Source organism: Bufo gargarizans, chromosome 1 (genome assembly GCF_014858855.1).
Source record: "Bufo gargarizans isolate SCDJY-AF-19 chromosome 1, ASM1485885v1, whole genome shotgun sequence".
Lineage (NCBI taxonomy): Eukaryota > Metazoa > Chordata > Amphibia > Anura > Bufonidae > Bufo > Bufo gargarizans.
Window position 1 is genome coordinate 461,794,833 of NC_058080.1, and position 15,720 is coordinate 461,810,552.

At 42.4% G+C, this 15,720-nt stretch overlaps 1 protein-coding gene across 2 annotated transcripts in view; it reads left to right on the plus strand.

The window, feature by feature from the left end:
• Positions 1-15,462, plus strand: part of LOC122922421 (annexin A1-like) — a 57,141-nt gene extending 41,679 nt beyond the window's left edge. For both annotated transcript variants that reach the window (XM_044273025.1, XM_044273034.1), the window contains exons 11-13: positions 6,659-6,717; positions 9,001-9,123; positions 15,175-15,462. In XM_044273025.1, coding sequence (XP_044128960.1) covers positions 6,659-6,717; positions 9,001-9,123; positions 15,175-15,231 — 239 coding nt within the window. In that variant the 3' untranslated portion in view covers positions 15,232-15,462. The remainder of the gene's footprint in view (positions 1-6,658; positions 6,718-9,000; positions 9,124-15,174) is intronic.
• Positions 15,463-15,720: the final 258 nt, after the last annotated feature.

The following is a 15,720-nucleotide window of genomic DNA, read 5'->3' on the forward strand; positions in this document are numbered from 1 at the left end:
CTGGGTGCTGGGCCTAAATTTATGACAATGGACTGTTGCAGTGGTGGCTGACGTGAAGCCTGATTCTCTGCTATGACATGCAGACTAATTCTCTGCTGACATGAAGCCAGATTGTCTGTTACGGGACCTCTCTCCTCTGCCTGGGTGCTGGGCCTAAATATATGCCAATGGACTGTTGCAGTGGTGGCTGACGTGAAGCCTCATTCTCTGCTATGACATGCAGACTAATTCTCTGCTGTCATGAAGCCAGATTGTCTGTTACGGGACCTCTCTGCTCTGCCTGTGTGCTAGGCCTAAATATATGCCAATGGACTGTTGCAGTGGTGGGTGACGTGAAGCCTCATTCTCTGCTATGACATGCAGACTGATTCTCTGCTGACATGAAGCCAGATTGTCTGTTACGGGACCTCTCTGCTCTGCCTGTGTGCTAGGCCTAAATATATGCCAATGGACTGTTGCAGTGGTGGGTGACGTGAAGCCTCATTCTCTGCTATGACATGCAGACTGATTCTCTGCTGACATGAAGCCAGATTGTCTGTTACGGGACCTCTCTGCTCTGCCTGTGTGCTAGGCCTAAATATATGCCAATGGACTGTTGCAGTGGTGGGTGACGTGAAGCCTCATTCTCTGCTATGACATGCAGACTGATTCTCTGCTGACATGAAGCCAGATTGTCTGTTACGGGACCTCTCTGCTCTGCCTGTGTGCTAGGCCTAAATATATGCCAATGGACTGTTGCAGTGGTGGGTGACGTGAAGCCTCATTCTCTGCTATGACATGCAGACTGATTCTCTGCTGACATGAAGCCAGATCCTCTGTTACGGGAGCTCTCTCCTCTGCCTGGGTGCTGGGCCTAAATTTATGACAATTGACTGTTGCAGTGGTGGGTGACGTGAAGCCTGATTCTCTGCTATGATATGAAGACTGATTCTCTGCTGACATGAAGCCAGATTGTCTGTTACGGGACCTTTCTCCTCTGCCTGGGTTCTGGGCCTAAATTTATGAAAATTGACTCTTACAGTGGTGGGTGACGTGAAGCCTGATTCTCTGCTATGATATGAAGACTGATTCTCTGCTGACATGAAGCCAGATTCTCTGTTACGGGACCTCTCTCCTCTGCCTGGGTGCTGGGTAGTGTTGAGCGCGAATATTCGAAAAGCAAATTTTTTTCGCGAATATCGCAACTTCGCGATTTCGCGAATATTTCGAATATAGTGCTATATATTCGTAAAAACGAATATTCGTTTTTTGTTTCCCCCCCCCCCCCCCACAAAATTACAGTACACATATAATTGATTGTTTCCCAAAGGTCCAACAGCTCAGATCTTACTCACATTGCCTAGAAAGTGATTGAGGCGCGAATCTTCGTAAGGCGATTTTATTAGCGCACATGCGAATATCGGCACGTCCCAGAACAGAGGCAAAGGGCTTTGCATTCATACATTAGTGAATTGAGTTGCGAATCTTCGTAAGGCGATTTTATTAGCGCACATGCGAATATCTACACTTGTCCCAGAACAGAGGCAAAGGGCTTTGCATTCATACATTAGTGATTGAATTGAGCTGCGAATCTTCGTAAGGCGATTTTATTAACGCAAATGCAAATATCTACACTTGTCCCCAGAACAGAGAGGCAAAGGCCTGTGCATTCATATAGTATAGCACCATATTCGCGAATACGTAGAACTTCGTAAAATTCGATTTACGAATATTCGTATTTTTTATTTTACTTTCCACCTTACAGATTACATTGATCTGTACTCTGTCAACTACTGTCATCACCCCCCACTGTATCTCGATTGATTCCCAAAAGTCTCACATTCCCTAGAAAGTGATTGAGGTGCGAATCTTCGTAAGGCGATTTTATTAGCGCACATGCGAATATCTACACTTGTCCCAGAACAGAGGCAAAGGGCATTGCATTCATACATTAGTGATTGAATTGAGTTGCGAATCTTCGTAAGGCGATTTCATTAGCGCACATGTGAATTTTGCATAGCATATGTATTATGCGATAATTCGAATTATCGCATATGCGAAATAATAACGAATTTGAATAATCGCGAATATTTTACGAATATTCTTTCGAATATTCACAAAATTTCGCGAATTCGAATATGGGACATGCCGCTCAACACTAGTGCTGGGCCTAAATTTATGACAATGGACTGTTGCAGTGGTGGGTGACGTGAAGCCTGATTCTCTGCTATGACATGCAGACTGATTCTCTGCTGACATGAAGCCAGATTGTCTGTTACGGGACCTCTCTCCTCTGCCTGGGTGCTGGGCCTAAATATATGCCAATGGACTGTTGCAGTGGTGGCTGACGTGAAGCCTCATTCTCTGCTATGACATGCAGACTAATTCTCTGCTGACATGAAGACAGATTCTCTGTTACGGGACCTCTCTCCTCTGCCTGGGTGCCGGGGCCTAAATATCTGAGAATGGACTGTTCCAGTGGTGGCTGACGTGAAGCCTCATTCTCTGCTATGACATGCAGACTAATTCTCTGCTGACATGAAGACAGATTCTCTGTTACGGGACCTCCCTCCTCTGCCTGGGTGCTGGGCCTAAATATATGCCAATGGACTGTTGCAGTGGTGGCTGACGTGAAGCCTCATTCTCTGCTATGACATGCAGACTAATTCTCTGCTGACATGAAGACAGATTCTCTGTTACGGGACCTCCCTCCTCTGCCTGGGTGCTGGGCCTAAATATATGCCAATGGACTGTTGCAGTGGTGGCTGACGTGAAGCCTCATTCTCTGCTATGACATGCAGACTGATTCTCTGCTGACATGAAGCCAGATTCTCTGTTACGGGACCTCTCTCCTCTGCCTGTGTGTGTGCTGGGCCTAAATATATGCCAATGGACTGTTGCAGTGGTGGCTGACGTGAAGCCTCATTCTCTGCTATGACATGCAGACTGATTCTCTGCTGACATGAAGCCAGATTCTCTGTTACGGGACCTCTCTCCTCTGCCTGTGTGTGTGCTGGGCCTAAATATATGCCAATGGACTGTTGCAGTGGTGGCTGACGTGAAGCCTCATTCTCTGCTATGACATGCAGACTAATTCTCTGCTGACATGAAGACAGATTCTCTGTTACGGGACCTCCCTCCTCTGCCTGGGTGCTGGGCCTAAATATATGCCAATGGACTGTTGCAGTGGTGGCTGACGTGAAGCCTCATTCTCTGCTATGACATGCAGACTGATTCTCTGCTGACATGAAGCCAGATTCTCTGTTACGGGACCTCTCTCCTCTGCCTGTGTGTGTGCTGGGCCTAAATATATGCCAATGGACTGTTGCAGTGGTGGCTGACGTGAAGCCTCATTCTCTGCTATGACATGCAGACTGATTCTCTGCTGACATGAAGCCAGATTCTCTGTTACGGGACCTCTCTCCTCTGCCTGTGTGTGTGCTGGGCCTAAATATATGCCAATGGACTGTTGCAGTGGTGGCTGACGTGAAGCCTCATTCTCTGCTATGACATGCAGACTAATTCTCTGCTGACATGAAGACAGATTCTCTGTTACGGGACCTCCCTCCTCTGCCTGGGTGCTGGGCCTAAATATATGCCAATGGACTGTTGCAGTGGTGGCTGACGTGAAGCCTCATTCTCTGCTATGACATGCAGACTAATTCTCTGCTGACATGAAGACAGATTCTCTGTTACGGGACCTCTCTCCTCTGCCTGGGTGCCGGGGCCTAAATATCTGAGAATGGACTGTTCCAGTGGTGGGTGACGGGAAGCCAGATTCTCTGCTATGGAACCTCTCTCCAATTGATTTTGGTTAATTTTTATTTATTTAATTTTTATTTTAATTCATTTCCCTATCCACATTTGTTTGCAGGGGATTTACCTACATGTTGCTGCCTTTTGCAGCCCTCTAGCTCTTTCCTGGGCTGTTTTACAGCCTTTTTAGTGCCGAAAAGTTCGGGTCCCCATTGACTTCAATGGGGTTCGGGTTCGGGACGAAGTTCGGATCGGGTTCGGATCCCGAACCCGAACATTTCCGGGATGTTCGGCCGAACTTCTCGAACCCGAACATCCAGGTGTTCGCTCAACTCTATTCACAACACATGTTCTTAATATAATAGATATGTCTCCAGATAATACATTATGTCAGTGTTACTTCCCACCGCACCCTTAACAGTATCACCTTTACCATTTTTTGGCCAAGCAGTGCAGCACAAAAATGTTTGGAATTTGTGAAATATTTCAATCAGAAAAAAAAAGTGTATACCAGAGATAATTCTAGTGAGAAATATCTTGTCTAAAAGCAATAATATTGTCACTTAGTGGTGATAATAATGGCAATTATAGAAGTACAGGGGCATAGCTATCTAATGGGGTAGCAGTTGTACCTGGGCCGTGGAACAGGGAAGGGGTGAAAGGCTCATCTGCTGGCAAAGACACCAGTGCTGGCAAAGACACCAGTGCACAGTCCAGGACACAGGGAAACAAATGTGGAACACTAGGGAACTGAGCCCAGGAGCGGCAACCAGTTACAGATCTTATTTGGTATCAGTAGACACATAGATACATTACATAGTTAGTATGGTTGAAAAAAATACAGTACAAAGCTCCATCAAGATCAACCAGGGGATGGGTGAGGATGTGAATGAATTAATTGAATGGGAGTAAGAAGCCAGACTTCTAACCATTTTCATAAGAGTTAATGTTATTTAGATTTAAGAATTCATCTAAGCCTTTTTCTTAAACGTCAACTGCTCCTGTCATTATCACATCCTGAGGTAGACCATTTCACAGATTCACAGTTCTTAAAGTGAAGCAGATTGAAGTTTTTTTCTTCTCCAGACCGAGGCAGTGCCCCTTGAGACGATCATGGTCATTGCTAGAGTTAATACAGAGACAGATGAAGGTGACTTACTAGGAGAGCCTATATCAGCAGGAACGGCAGCCACAAGGTTAATCCAGAAACAAGCCAGTAGTCAGTTCACCAAGAAAGTCAATATAAGGCTGAGCTTACACCAGTGTACAGCTTTTCTGCCCTTTTATAGGAGAAAGGACTGATTCGGCACATAAGTGTGCCGAACAGAGCCTACAGACACCATAGAATATAATGGGGTCTGTTAAGTTTCCGCTCAGAAGATTTTTGAAGCGGAGATAAAAGTCCTGCTCGCACAAATTTTGTCTCCGCTTCAAAAATCTTCCATTCGGCTCAGGTATGTGCCGAATTTGTCCTTTCTGTTCTCCTGCTCCTATAATAGAAAGGCTGAATGCTGATGTGAATTCAGCCTACGTAGGAAGAGCAGACACAGGGTTAATCCAAAAACAAGCCAGTGATCAGTTTACCAGGACATTCACTATAAAGGAATAGTTTAGAGCCCTAATACAAATTAAATCACAGGCAGTCATGGATCAGTAGTTTTAAATACCTCACGTAGCTCTGGCATTAAACAAAGAGTCAGAAACTTGAATGGCTCATCTTACAGTCATACTGACCGGTCAACCAGCTAGGATTTGGCTGGTTGGCACAGCAACCTACCCAGCACAGACCTGACAAAATACACTACAAAAATTGGTGTCATCTGCAAAAATGGAAACAGTGATATTAATCCCATCTATTATATCAGGGATCAGGAACCTCCGGCACTCTAGCTGTTGTGAAGCTACGACGCCCAGCATGCTCCATTCACTTCTTTGGAGTTCTGAAAACAGCCAAGTATGTGTGCATGCTGGGAGTCGTAGTTTCACCACCGCTGGAGTGCTGAAGGTTGCTGATCCCTGTACTATATCATTAATAAATAAGTTAAATAATAGCAGATCCAACACTGAACTATGGGACACACATTTAGAATAGGAATCACATAAGCATCACATAGAGCAGGTCAGGTCACAGCACAGGTAGATGGTCACCAAGGCCGAGGACTAGTTAGGCAGATGTTCACCAAAGTAAAAACTAATTTATAGGTAGCAGGTCACGGGCTGGTTGCAAGACATAGGAGCTGGAACATGAAGACATAGGAGCCAAATGCAATAACAAGAAACAAGGCAAGAGCAGGACCTAGCCATAAATGTAGAACAGAGTCATGTCCAGGAGAGCAGTTCAGGAGCCAAACGTAGTAACCAAAGGACAAGACAGGACATAGTCACAGTCAGTAGTACTGCAAATGTCAGAAAACACTTGGAACTAGAAACAAACTTTGAACAACTTGAGGCAAAATCTCCAAGAACAAGATACCAGACAGGTCCATCTAAGAATACCCTTGTAAAACGTGCATAGATCCTCATGTTCTGAATGAGGGAACTGGTTGGATATTTATAGCAGATCTTGCTTAGATTATAAACAGCATTACAGAAGAAGTCAGAACCAGAGAAAGGGTTTAACGATTACTGGTATTTGTGACTGACTAATGAAATAGCAGTGATGGATATGTAACCTGAATAGCAGAGCAGGAGCTGACTTGATTAAACCATCCTTGGCAAATAGCACCCACCAGTAAGAGAGGACAGCAGCATCAAAAGTGGAGTTCATGACACAACACTAGTTATAAGTATAACCTCGAGACAAGTCTCTACTGTTCAATCAAGATTGCTTCATTTCACAACATGTGCCGATGTGAACAAAGTTTAAGCCAATTATAAAGAATAACTAAATGTATAATTTGTGTACGGCCTGTTCTTTTTACAGTGAAATGTGCCGCCAGCAGAGCTGCTTTCTTTGCTGAAAAACTCTACTTGTCAATGAAGGTACGTCTTTGATCTTCTCCAGATTACCTTCACCAATCCTGAGAATGAAAGGACCACATTAGAGCCCTTTTCCAAGTTTTCACTGCACGGCAGTGCTCCTGGCTACCGTATTGAATTGCGATATGACTGTATTGGCGCTCTGCATGACAGAGTTTGTCTCATATAGAAATTTGATCTGCTACTTTTAGAGGCAACATTCAAACTAACAATTTTTATTTTCTTGCTTGAGACCATTGCATTCTCCAGTACAATACAGTGCTGCAGTGTACTATGTGTGAGGGCTCAAGCAGATGACCTTATGTATTTTGCGGTGCGCAAAAAAACAGATCTGCAAAAAATACGGATGACGTCCGTGTGCATTCCGTATTTTGCTCAGCAGAATAGCTGGCCACTAATAGAACAGTCCTATCATTGTCAATAATAGGACATGTTCTATTATTTTTTTTTTGCAGAACAGACATACGGAAATGGAATGCACACGGAGTAACTTCCTTATTTTTTTTTGCGCAACCATTGAAATGAATGGTCCACAAAAAATTGGAGCGGACACGGAAAGAAAATATGTTCATGTTCATGTGCATGAGGAGATGTCTATGTGGAGGAAGGTCCTGGCAGAGTTATATTTCACACTCTGATATATCCATTTATACTCTTTATAGAAATCTTTAGATTCACTTAAGGCCTCTTTCACACGCCATTTTTTTTTTCCGTTTACGGGCCGTTTTTTGCGTTCTGTATACGGAGCCATTAATTTTAATGGTTCCGCAAAAAAAAAAAAAAAAATGTACTCCATTACGTTTCTGTATTTCCATTTTTCCATTCCGTTAAAAAAAATAGAGCATGTCTTATTGCCCTCAAATCACGCTCCGTGGCTCCATTTAAGTCAATGGAAATGGATCCGTATGTCTTCCGTATCTGTTCCGTTTTTTGCGGAACCATCTATTCAAAGTTTTATGCCCAGACTAATTTTTTCTATGTAATTACTGTATACTGTATATGCCATATGGAAAAACGGAATGTAAAAACGGAATAGAAACAAAAAACGGATCCGTAAAACACTGAAAAAGCCATACAGTAGTGTGAAAGAGGCCTAAAGGTGTTGTCTGATTAAAATAAAAACATTGACGGCCCCTATACTTGTGAGAAAATGAAAGCAGCGATGCTTACCCCTTTGCTCCCCTGCCACTTCCAGAGCTCCGGAACTGCAGTCTTGTCTTACCCGCTGCTGACATCATCTTACTGGTTGCAAAAGTGAAGTTCTGTGCACATAGGTCACCGTGCAGCCACAGGGGAGGGGAGAAAAGGGAGAATTATCCATTATTTAGTTATTTTAGCACATGCACAAGGGCTGCTCGAGTTTTCATTTAAGAGTTTGGCTGGACAGCTATCTTGGTCACGCAACATGTGTCAGCTGGGGTCGCAGTGCTACTTACACATGTGCTGCGACTTTGACCCCAGAATCACAAAAATCTAACACTGCAGAATTTTTTCTTCAATTCTGCATTCAGAACAAATGTGTGAGTCGTGCTGTGATCCCATTAATTTCTAGGTGATCCCACTGTGATCCTAGGGTGCAACAGCTGTCATGCAACCAAAATCGCTTTGTAACCAAACCCTAAGGGCTCATGCACACGACCGTATGGCTTTTTCAGTGTTTTGCTGTCCAGTTTTTATGGATCCGTTGTTCCGTTTTTTTTGTTTCCTTTCCGTTTTTCCGTTCTGTTTTTCCGTATGCTATATACAGTAATTACATAGAAAAAATTGGGCTGGGCATAACATTTTCAATAGATGGTTCAGCAAAAACGGAACAGATACGGAAGACATACGGATGCATTTCCGTATGTGTTCCGTTTTTTTGCGGACCCATTGACTTGAATGGAGCCAAGCACCGTGATTTGCGGACAAGAATAGGACATGGTCTATCTTTTCTCGGTACAGAAATATTGAAACGGAATTCATTGAAATGAATGGTTCAGTATATGTACCGCATACTGAACTAAAAAAACGGCCAGTATACTGAACGCAAAATACTGTCGTGTGCATGAGCCCTAACTTAGAGAGCCCCATAAAAAAACAGGCTACACGCCAACCAAAAACTTCTACTCTTCTATTATATACCCTGTAATAGAGAACCTGCGTTTTTGCGTTGCAGTGGATGTCGGTATCTATGTAAAAACAATATTTTTCGTCCATAAATTTCACATTTATCTATTATGCTGGTTTCATTAAATTGATAATATTTTTGCATATGTGCCCTTATCACTTCTTCTCAACTGTATACAGGGCTCTGGAACTCTGGACAAAGATTTAATTCGAATCATGGTTTCCCGTTCAGAAATAGACATGAATGAAATCAAGGCTAGTTACAAGGCAATGTATGGAAAAACATTGCCTCAGGCAATTTTGGTATGTATATTAGTATAAAAAAAGAATTCAAATATTCACATGGAAAGAGCTCTGCATTCTTATGTCTTCAGGTAACTAACACCTTTTAGGCTAGGTCTACACGACGACATTTGTCGCGCGACAAAAAGTCGCGCGACAGATAGGGCGCAACAGTTGTCGCGCGACATTTTGTTGCACTAATGTCGCGCGACAATTTTTATAATGGCAGTCTATGGTGTCGCACTGCAACATGCGACATGTTGCGACTGCGACGCGACAGTCGCAGAAAAATCCATCTTGAATGGATTTTCTGCGACTGTCGCGTCGCAGTCGCAGCATGTCGCATGTCGCAGTGCGACACCATAGACTGCCATTATAAAAATTGTCGCGCGACATTGGTGCAACAAAATGTCGCGCGACAAATGTCGTCGTGTAGACCTAGCCTTAGGTGCTGGTTTGAAAACCCCTTTAATAGCCACTGAAACATTCAAAAGATTAAGATTTCTGCAGCTGTGTATCTGCAGCGTTAAGGCCTCTTTCACACGAGCGTGACGGATTGGCTCCGGGGGCGTTCAGTGAAACTCGCACCATTTTGCAAGCAAGTTCTGTCAGTTTTGTCTGCGTTTTGATGCATTTTTCATGCGTGTGATAAAAAAAACTGAAGAAGGTTTGCAAACAACATCTCTTAGAAACCATCATTTAAAAACGCATTGCATCCGCACTTGCTTGCGGATGCATTGTGTTTTTCCCTGATGCCCCATTCACTTCTATGGGGCCAGGGCTGCGTGAAAAACGCAGAATATAGAACATGCTGTGTTTTTCACACAACGCAGAACTGATGCGTTAAAAAAAACGCTCATATACACAGACCCATTGAAGTGAAGGGGTCCGGATTCGGTGCAGGTGCTATGCGTTCATGTCATGCATTGCACCCGCGCGGAAAACTCACTTGTGTGAAAGGGGCCTAAGGCTGAGTTCACACCGGCAAGATTTCCGCGCGGGTGCAATGCATGAGGTGAACGCATTGCACCCGCACTGAATCCGGACCCATTCACTTCTATGGGGGTGTGCACACGAGCGGTGATTTTTCACGCATCACTTATGCATTGCGTGAAAATCGCAGCATGCTCTATATTGTGCGTTTATCACACATAAAAGTTAATGGCGCTAAGTGAAAATCGCAAGCATTCTGAATCAAGTGCGGATGCGGTGCGATTTTCACGCATGGTTGCTAAGATGACAGTCTATTGACTGTATTTTCCCTTATAACTTGGTTATAAGGGAAAATAATAGCATTCTTTAATACAGAATGCTTAGTAGGTGGTCAATTGAGGGTTAAAAAAGAATTAACTCACCTTCTCCTCCTGATCGCGTAGCTGCCGGTCTCTTCTTACTACTTTAATCATGAGCTGCCGGCTAAAGGACCTGTGGTGACATCACATGGTCCATCACCGTGGTGATGGACCATGTGATTGGACCATGTGATCTGGAGCAACACGATCAAGAGGAGAAGGTGAGTTAATTATATTTTATTTTTTAACCCTCAATTGACCACCTACTAAGCATTCTATATTAAAGAATGCTATTATTTTCCATTATAACCATGTTATAAGGGAAAAAAATAACATTTACATACCACCCAACCCAAACCTGAACTTCAGTGAAGAAGTTCGGATCTGGGTACCACAGTCAGTTTTTTATCACGCGCGTGCAAAACGCATTGCACCCGCGTGATAAAAACTGAACAACTGAATGCAATCGCAGTCAAAACTGACTGCAATTGGGTACCTACTCGCGCGGGTTTGCCACAACGCATCCGGAACTTATCCGGACACGCTCGTGTGAACTCAGCCTAAGGGGGAGATTTATCAAGACAAGCACTTTCTGTTCCAGTCTTGATATCCCCTGCACTGCGGGAAGATGCACCACATTTATGCCTCCAGAAGTCTGTGCCTCTAACCAGAAATATACCACAGCTCAGAGCTGCCATAGATTTCTGGCTTCATTTACACCAGAAAACTGGTGTTAATTAGTAATGAGCGTCATAGGCAATATTCGAATTTGCAATATTTTTCACATTTTTGGCAGAATATTCGCCGCAAATTCGAGAATTCGTTATCTCCAGTCATTATTTACTTGATTGCGAAAATCAGCAAGGTACAGACGTGGACAAAATTGTTGGTACCCTTTGGTCAATGAAAGAAAAAGTCACAATGGTCACAGAAATAACTTTAATCTGACAAAAGTAATAATAAATTAAAATTCTATAAATGTTAACCAATGAAAGTCAGACATTGTTTTTCAACCATGCTTCAACAGAATTATGTAAAAAAATAAACTCATGAAACAGGCATGGACAAAAATGATGGTACCCCTAGAAAACACAGAACATAATGTGACCAAAGGGACATGTTAATTCAAGGTGTGTCCACTAATTAGCATCACAGGTGTCTACAACCTTGTAATCAGCCATTGGGCCTATATATATGGCTCCAGGTAATCACTGTGTTGTTTGGTGATATGGTGTGTACCACACTCGACATGGACCAGAGGAAGCAAAGGAAAGAGCTGTCTCAAGAGATCAGAAAGAAAATTATAGACAAGCATGTTAAAGGTAAAGGCTATAAGACCATCTCCAAGCAACTAGATGTTCCTGTGAGTACAGTTGCACATATTATTCATAAGTTTAAGATCCATGGGACTGTAGCCAACCTCCCTGGACGTGGCCGCAGGAGGAAAATTGATGACAAATCTAAGAGACGGATAATCCGAATGGTAACAAAAGAGCCTAGAAAGACTTCTAAAGAGATTCAAGGTGAACTTCATGCTCAAGGAACATCAGTGTCAGATCGCACCATCCGTCGTTGTTTGAGCCAAAGTGGACTACATGGGAGACGACCAAGGAGGACACCATTGTTGAAAACGAATCATAAAAAAGCAAGACTGGAATATGCCAAACTACATGTTGACAAGCCACAAAGCTTCTGGGAGAATGTCCTGTGGACAGATGAGACAAAAATCGAAGTTTTTGCCAAGGCACATCAGCTGTATGTTCACAGACGAAAAAATGAAGCATATCAAGAAAAGAACACTGTCCCTACTGTGAAACATGGAGGAGGCTCTGTTATGTTCTGGGGCTGCTTTGCTGCGTCTGGCACAGGGTGTCTTGAATCTGTGCAGGGTACAATGAAATCTCAAGACTATCAAGGAATTCTAGAGAGAAATGTACTAGCCAGTGTCAGAAAGCTTGGTCTCAGTCGCAGGTCATGGGTCTTGCAACAGGACAATGACCCAAAACACACCGCTAAAAACACCCAAGAATGGCTAAGAGGAAAAAATTGGACTATTCTAAAGTGGCCTTCTATGAGCCCTGACCTCAATCCTATTGAGCATCTTTGGAAGGAGCTGAAACATGCAGTCTGGAAAAGGCACCCTTCAAACCGGACACAACTGGAGCAGTTTGCTCATGAGGAGTGGGCCAAAATACCTGCTGAGAGGTGCAGATGTCTCATTGACAGTTACAGGAAGCGTTTGATTGCAGTGATTGCCTCAAAAGGTTGCGCAACAAAATATTAAGTTAGGGGTACCATCATTTTTGTCCATGCCTGTTTCATGAGTTTATTTTTTTACATAATTCTGTTGAAGCAGGGTTGAAAAACAATGTCTGACTTTCATTGGTTAACATTTATAGAATTTTAATTTATTATTACTTTTGTCAGATTAAAGTTATTTCTGTGACCATTGTGACTTTTTCTTTCATTGACCAAAGGGTACCAACAATTTTGTCCACGTCTGTAATATATTTACAATTAAAAATTTGCGATTAGAATATTCGTGATCAACACTAAGGGGTAGGCAACTTTTCCTATTAGTTGCTAGGGATGTTGCCAAGTGCCGATATTTTCGATAAATGAGATAAATTCACGATTAGAATATTCATGATCAACACTATTCGCAAATATATAGCACTATATTCTAAATATTCGCAAATTCTCTAAGTGGCGATATTCGCAATTAAAATTCACAATTCGAATATTCACGCTCAATACTAGTGTTAATGAAGATAAATTTGTCTCTGGTGTTGTCCATGCCGCTTTCCTGCCCTTTCCACAACTGCTTTTGGAAAAGTGGCGAGGGAGGCATAAAAAGAGGCACTTGCAACGTTTTCCCCCAAAAAGTCGCATTTAAGAAGGCGCAAAAACACAGCTTGCATCTTTTTTAATACAACTCTTATTTGTATGGCAATGGGAATCCTACTTTATGAAAATCTAGAAAATTGTTTGGTTAACATGGAAAGAGTCACTATTAACCATTTTTGGTGCCTGATTGTGCCAGTATCACAGCCTGAGTTTATTCTTAATAAAAATCAAGGACTCATAATTAGAAACATAAAAGGGGCAAAAAAATCATTAGATAATGGTAATAACCACAAATGCTGTACCAAATCATTGGCCCTTAGATCACAGTACCCCCGAAAAGAATGTAAATGTTAAATATGAAAGTGGGGGATGGTAGGAAAAGATAATGACAACCTCTTTATAGTAGCCTATAATAGGTCCTAGTTCGATAATATAAAAGGGGACGTCCAGAATATTCCCTCAAAAAACACTCCTAATAACCAGGCTATATATAAGTAATAATATCAGAGCCCCCAAAAATATGTATATTTGTTTCTCAGAGGTCTCCCTTAAAGCCATGCACATGTCTATATTATTAATCTGTGCAATACAAATCAAAAATACGCCTCCATAGAATTCAATAGGTCCATACTGTTCCTTTGCGCTCTCTGTGTAAGTTCTGTATAGATCTTTGAAAACTAATTCTGCCATTCTCCAGTGCCTTCTCTATTATGGAGGCACTATTTTTAAAGACTTTTAAAGGCGTTAGCCTCCAAAAAGTATTACTATCCAATGAATAGGACATTTTAAATAAAGTTTTATTGCAATATACTTGCAATAGAATAAGCAATATACTGTACATGCAACGACACCGAGGACTCACGCCAATCAGCTGTTTGAGAAGGCACCAGCGTTTGCAGTAGTGTTGCAGCTTTCTTGCAGCTTTCCCTGGCCTAGGCCAGTGATAGATAACTTCTGGCTCTCCAGATGTGGTGAAACTATGACTCCCAGCATGCTCCATTCATATCTATGGAGTTCTGAGAACAGCCAAGCAAGCGTACTTCTTGGGAGTCAGTTTTACCATAGCTGGAGTGCTGGAGGTTAGCCATCACAGACCTAGGCCATGTCATGTCACGTTCATTGGTTACAAGGACTAGGCACAGCTCAGCCCATTGAAGTGAATGTAATACCCACACCATTTCCTTCTCCGTGGCTATATATGAGAGGCTATTTACTATGCTGGAGAGGAAGGGATTAACAAGAGCCAATTGCAGTGCATCCTGAGAGATGTAGATGCTTCATGATTTTCCACCCACCTAAAGAAAGGCAAGCAAGTCCTCCAGATATGTGAACAAAAAACAGTTTAACATTTTTGGGAAAAACACTTTAGGATGCACCAAACTGAGGCATACATACTGTATGTGAGGGACTATTTCCTATGCAAGAGAGGAAGGGATTAACAAGAGCTAATCACAGTGCATCCTGAAAGATGCAGGTGCTTGATGTTATTCTACCCACCCGCTGAAAGCCAAGTCCTCCAGATATACACTGATAACAAAAAACTGTTTAAAATTTGTGGGATAAACCCTTTTAGGACGCAAAAAGAGGAGGCATACATAGTGCCTTCAGCTCCACAATGCAGAACTACAGGGATTCCCAAGTGCAACAGTACTGGGTCTCTGGACATGACATTGTCATGAGTCTTTAAGGCCCCCATACACATTAGATTGTTATCAGCCAAACTCAGGGTACATACAGTACATGATAGATGTCAGAGAAGAGAAGGGTCATTGCACTGCATTTCAATGCCTGTTCCTTTTGTTCTCCTCTCTTCCATACTCGGCCGGGCCTAGTGTATATGTATAAGTCAGGAGATATAGCGGTCAGCTGCACAAGACTTAGTTGTATCTTTTTATTTTTTATAAATATGTATTTAACTATCATTTGTTTGCAGGATGAGACCAAAGGAGATTATGAGACCATCTTGGTGGCTCTGAGTGGAGATCATTAAACAAGATCTGATCACAATCTTGAAGATAATTGCTTAAGCCATGGCAGACAACTATAAGCAGCATCAATATCTCAATGCAATATGACATTCTACTGCAAATGTTTTGCTTATCGCGTTTTATAACATGGTTTTATTATACATGCTACCTTCAAATCATGTTACTCTTTGTCAATTTCCATTTTCAAATATTTGTGAACATATATACACATTAAAGTTCATATAAAAAAGTGACTTTTTTTTTTTTAAACTGGAGTAAATAAATAAATAAAATCAGCCTGCAAAAATCTACAGATAACCGGTCTGCCCTGTGTAAAGTTTTGCAAGAACAAGAACCATCTGGTGACCCGAGCATTCCTCTCTTTGTCCTGGCTCATCCACTTGAGAGGGGAGTGGTCGGTCACCAGATGTAACTTTCTCCCCAACAGATAATAGTGGAGAGACTCGAGTGCCCACTTGATGGCCAGGCACTCTATCTCCACTATACTGTAC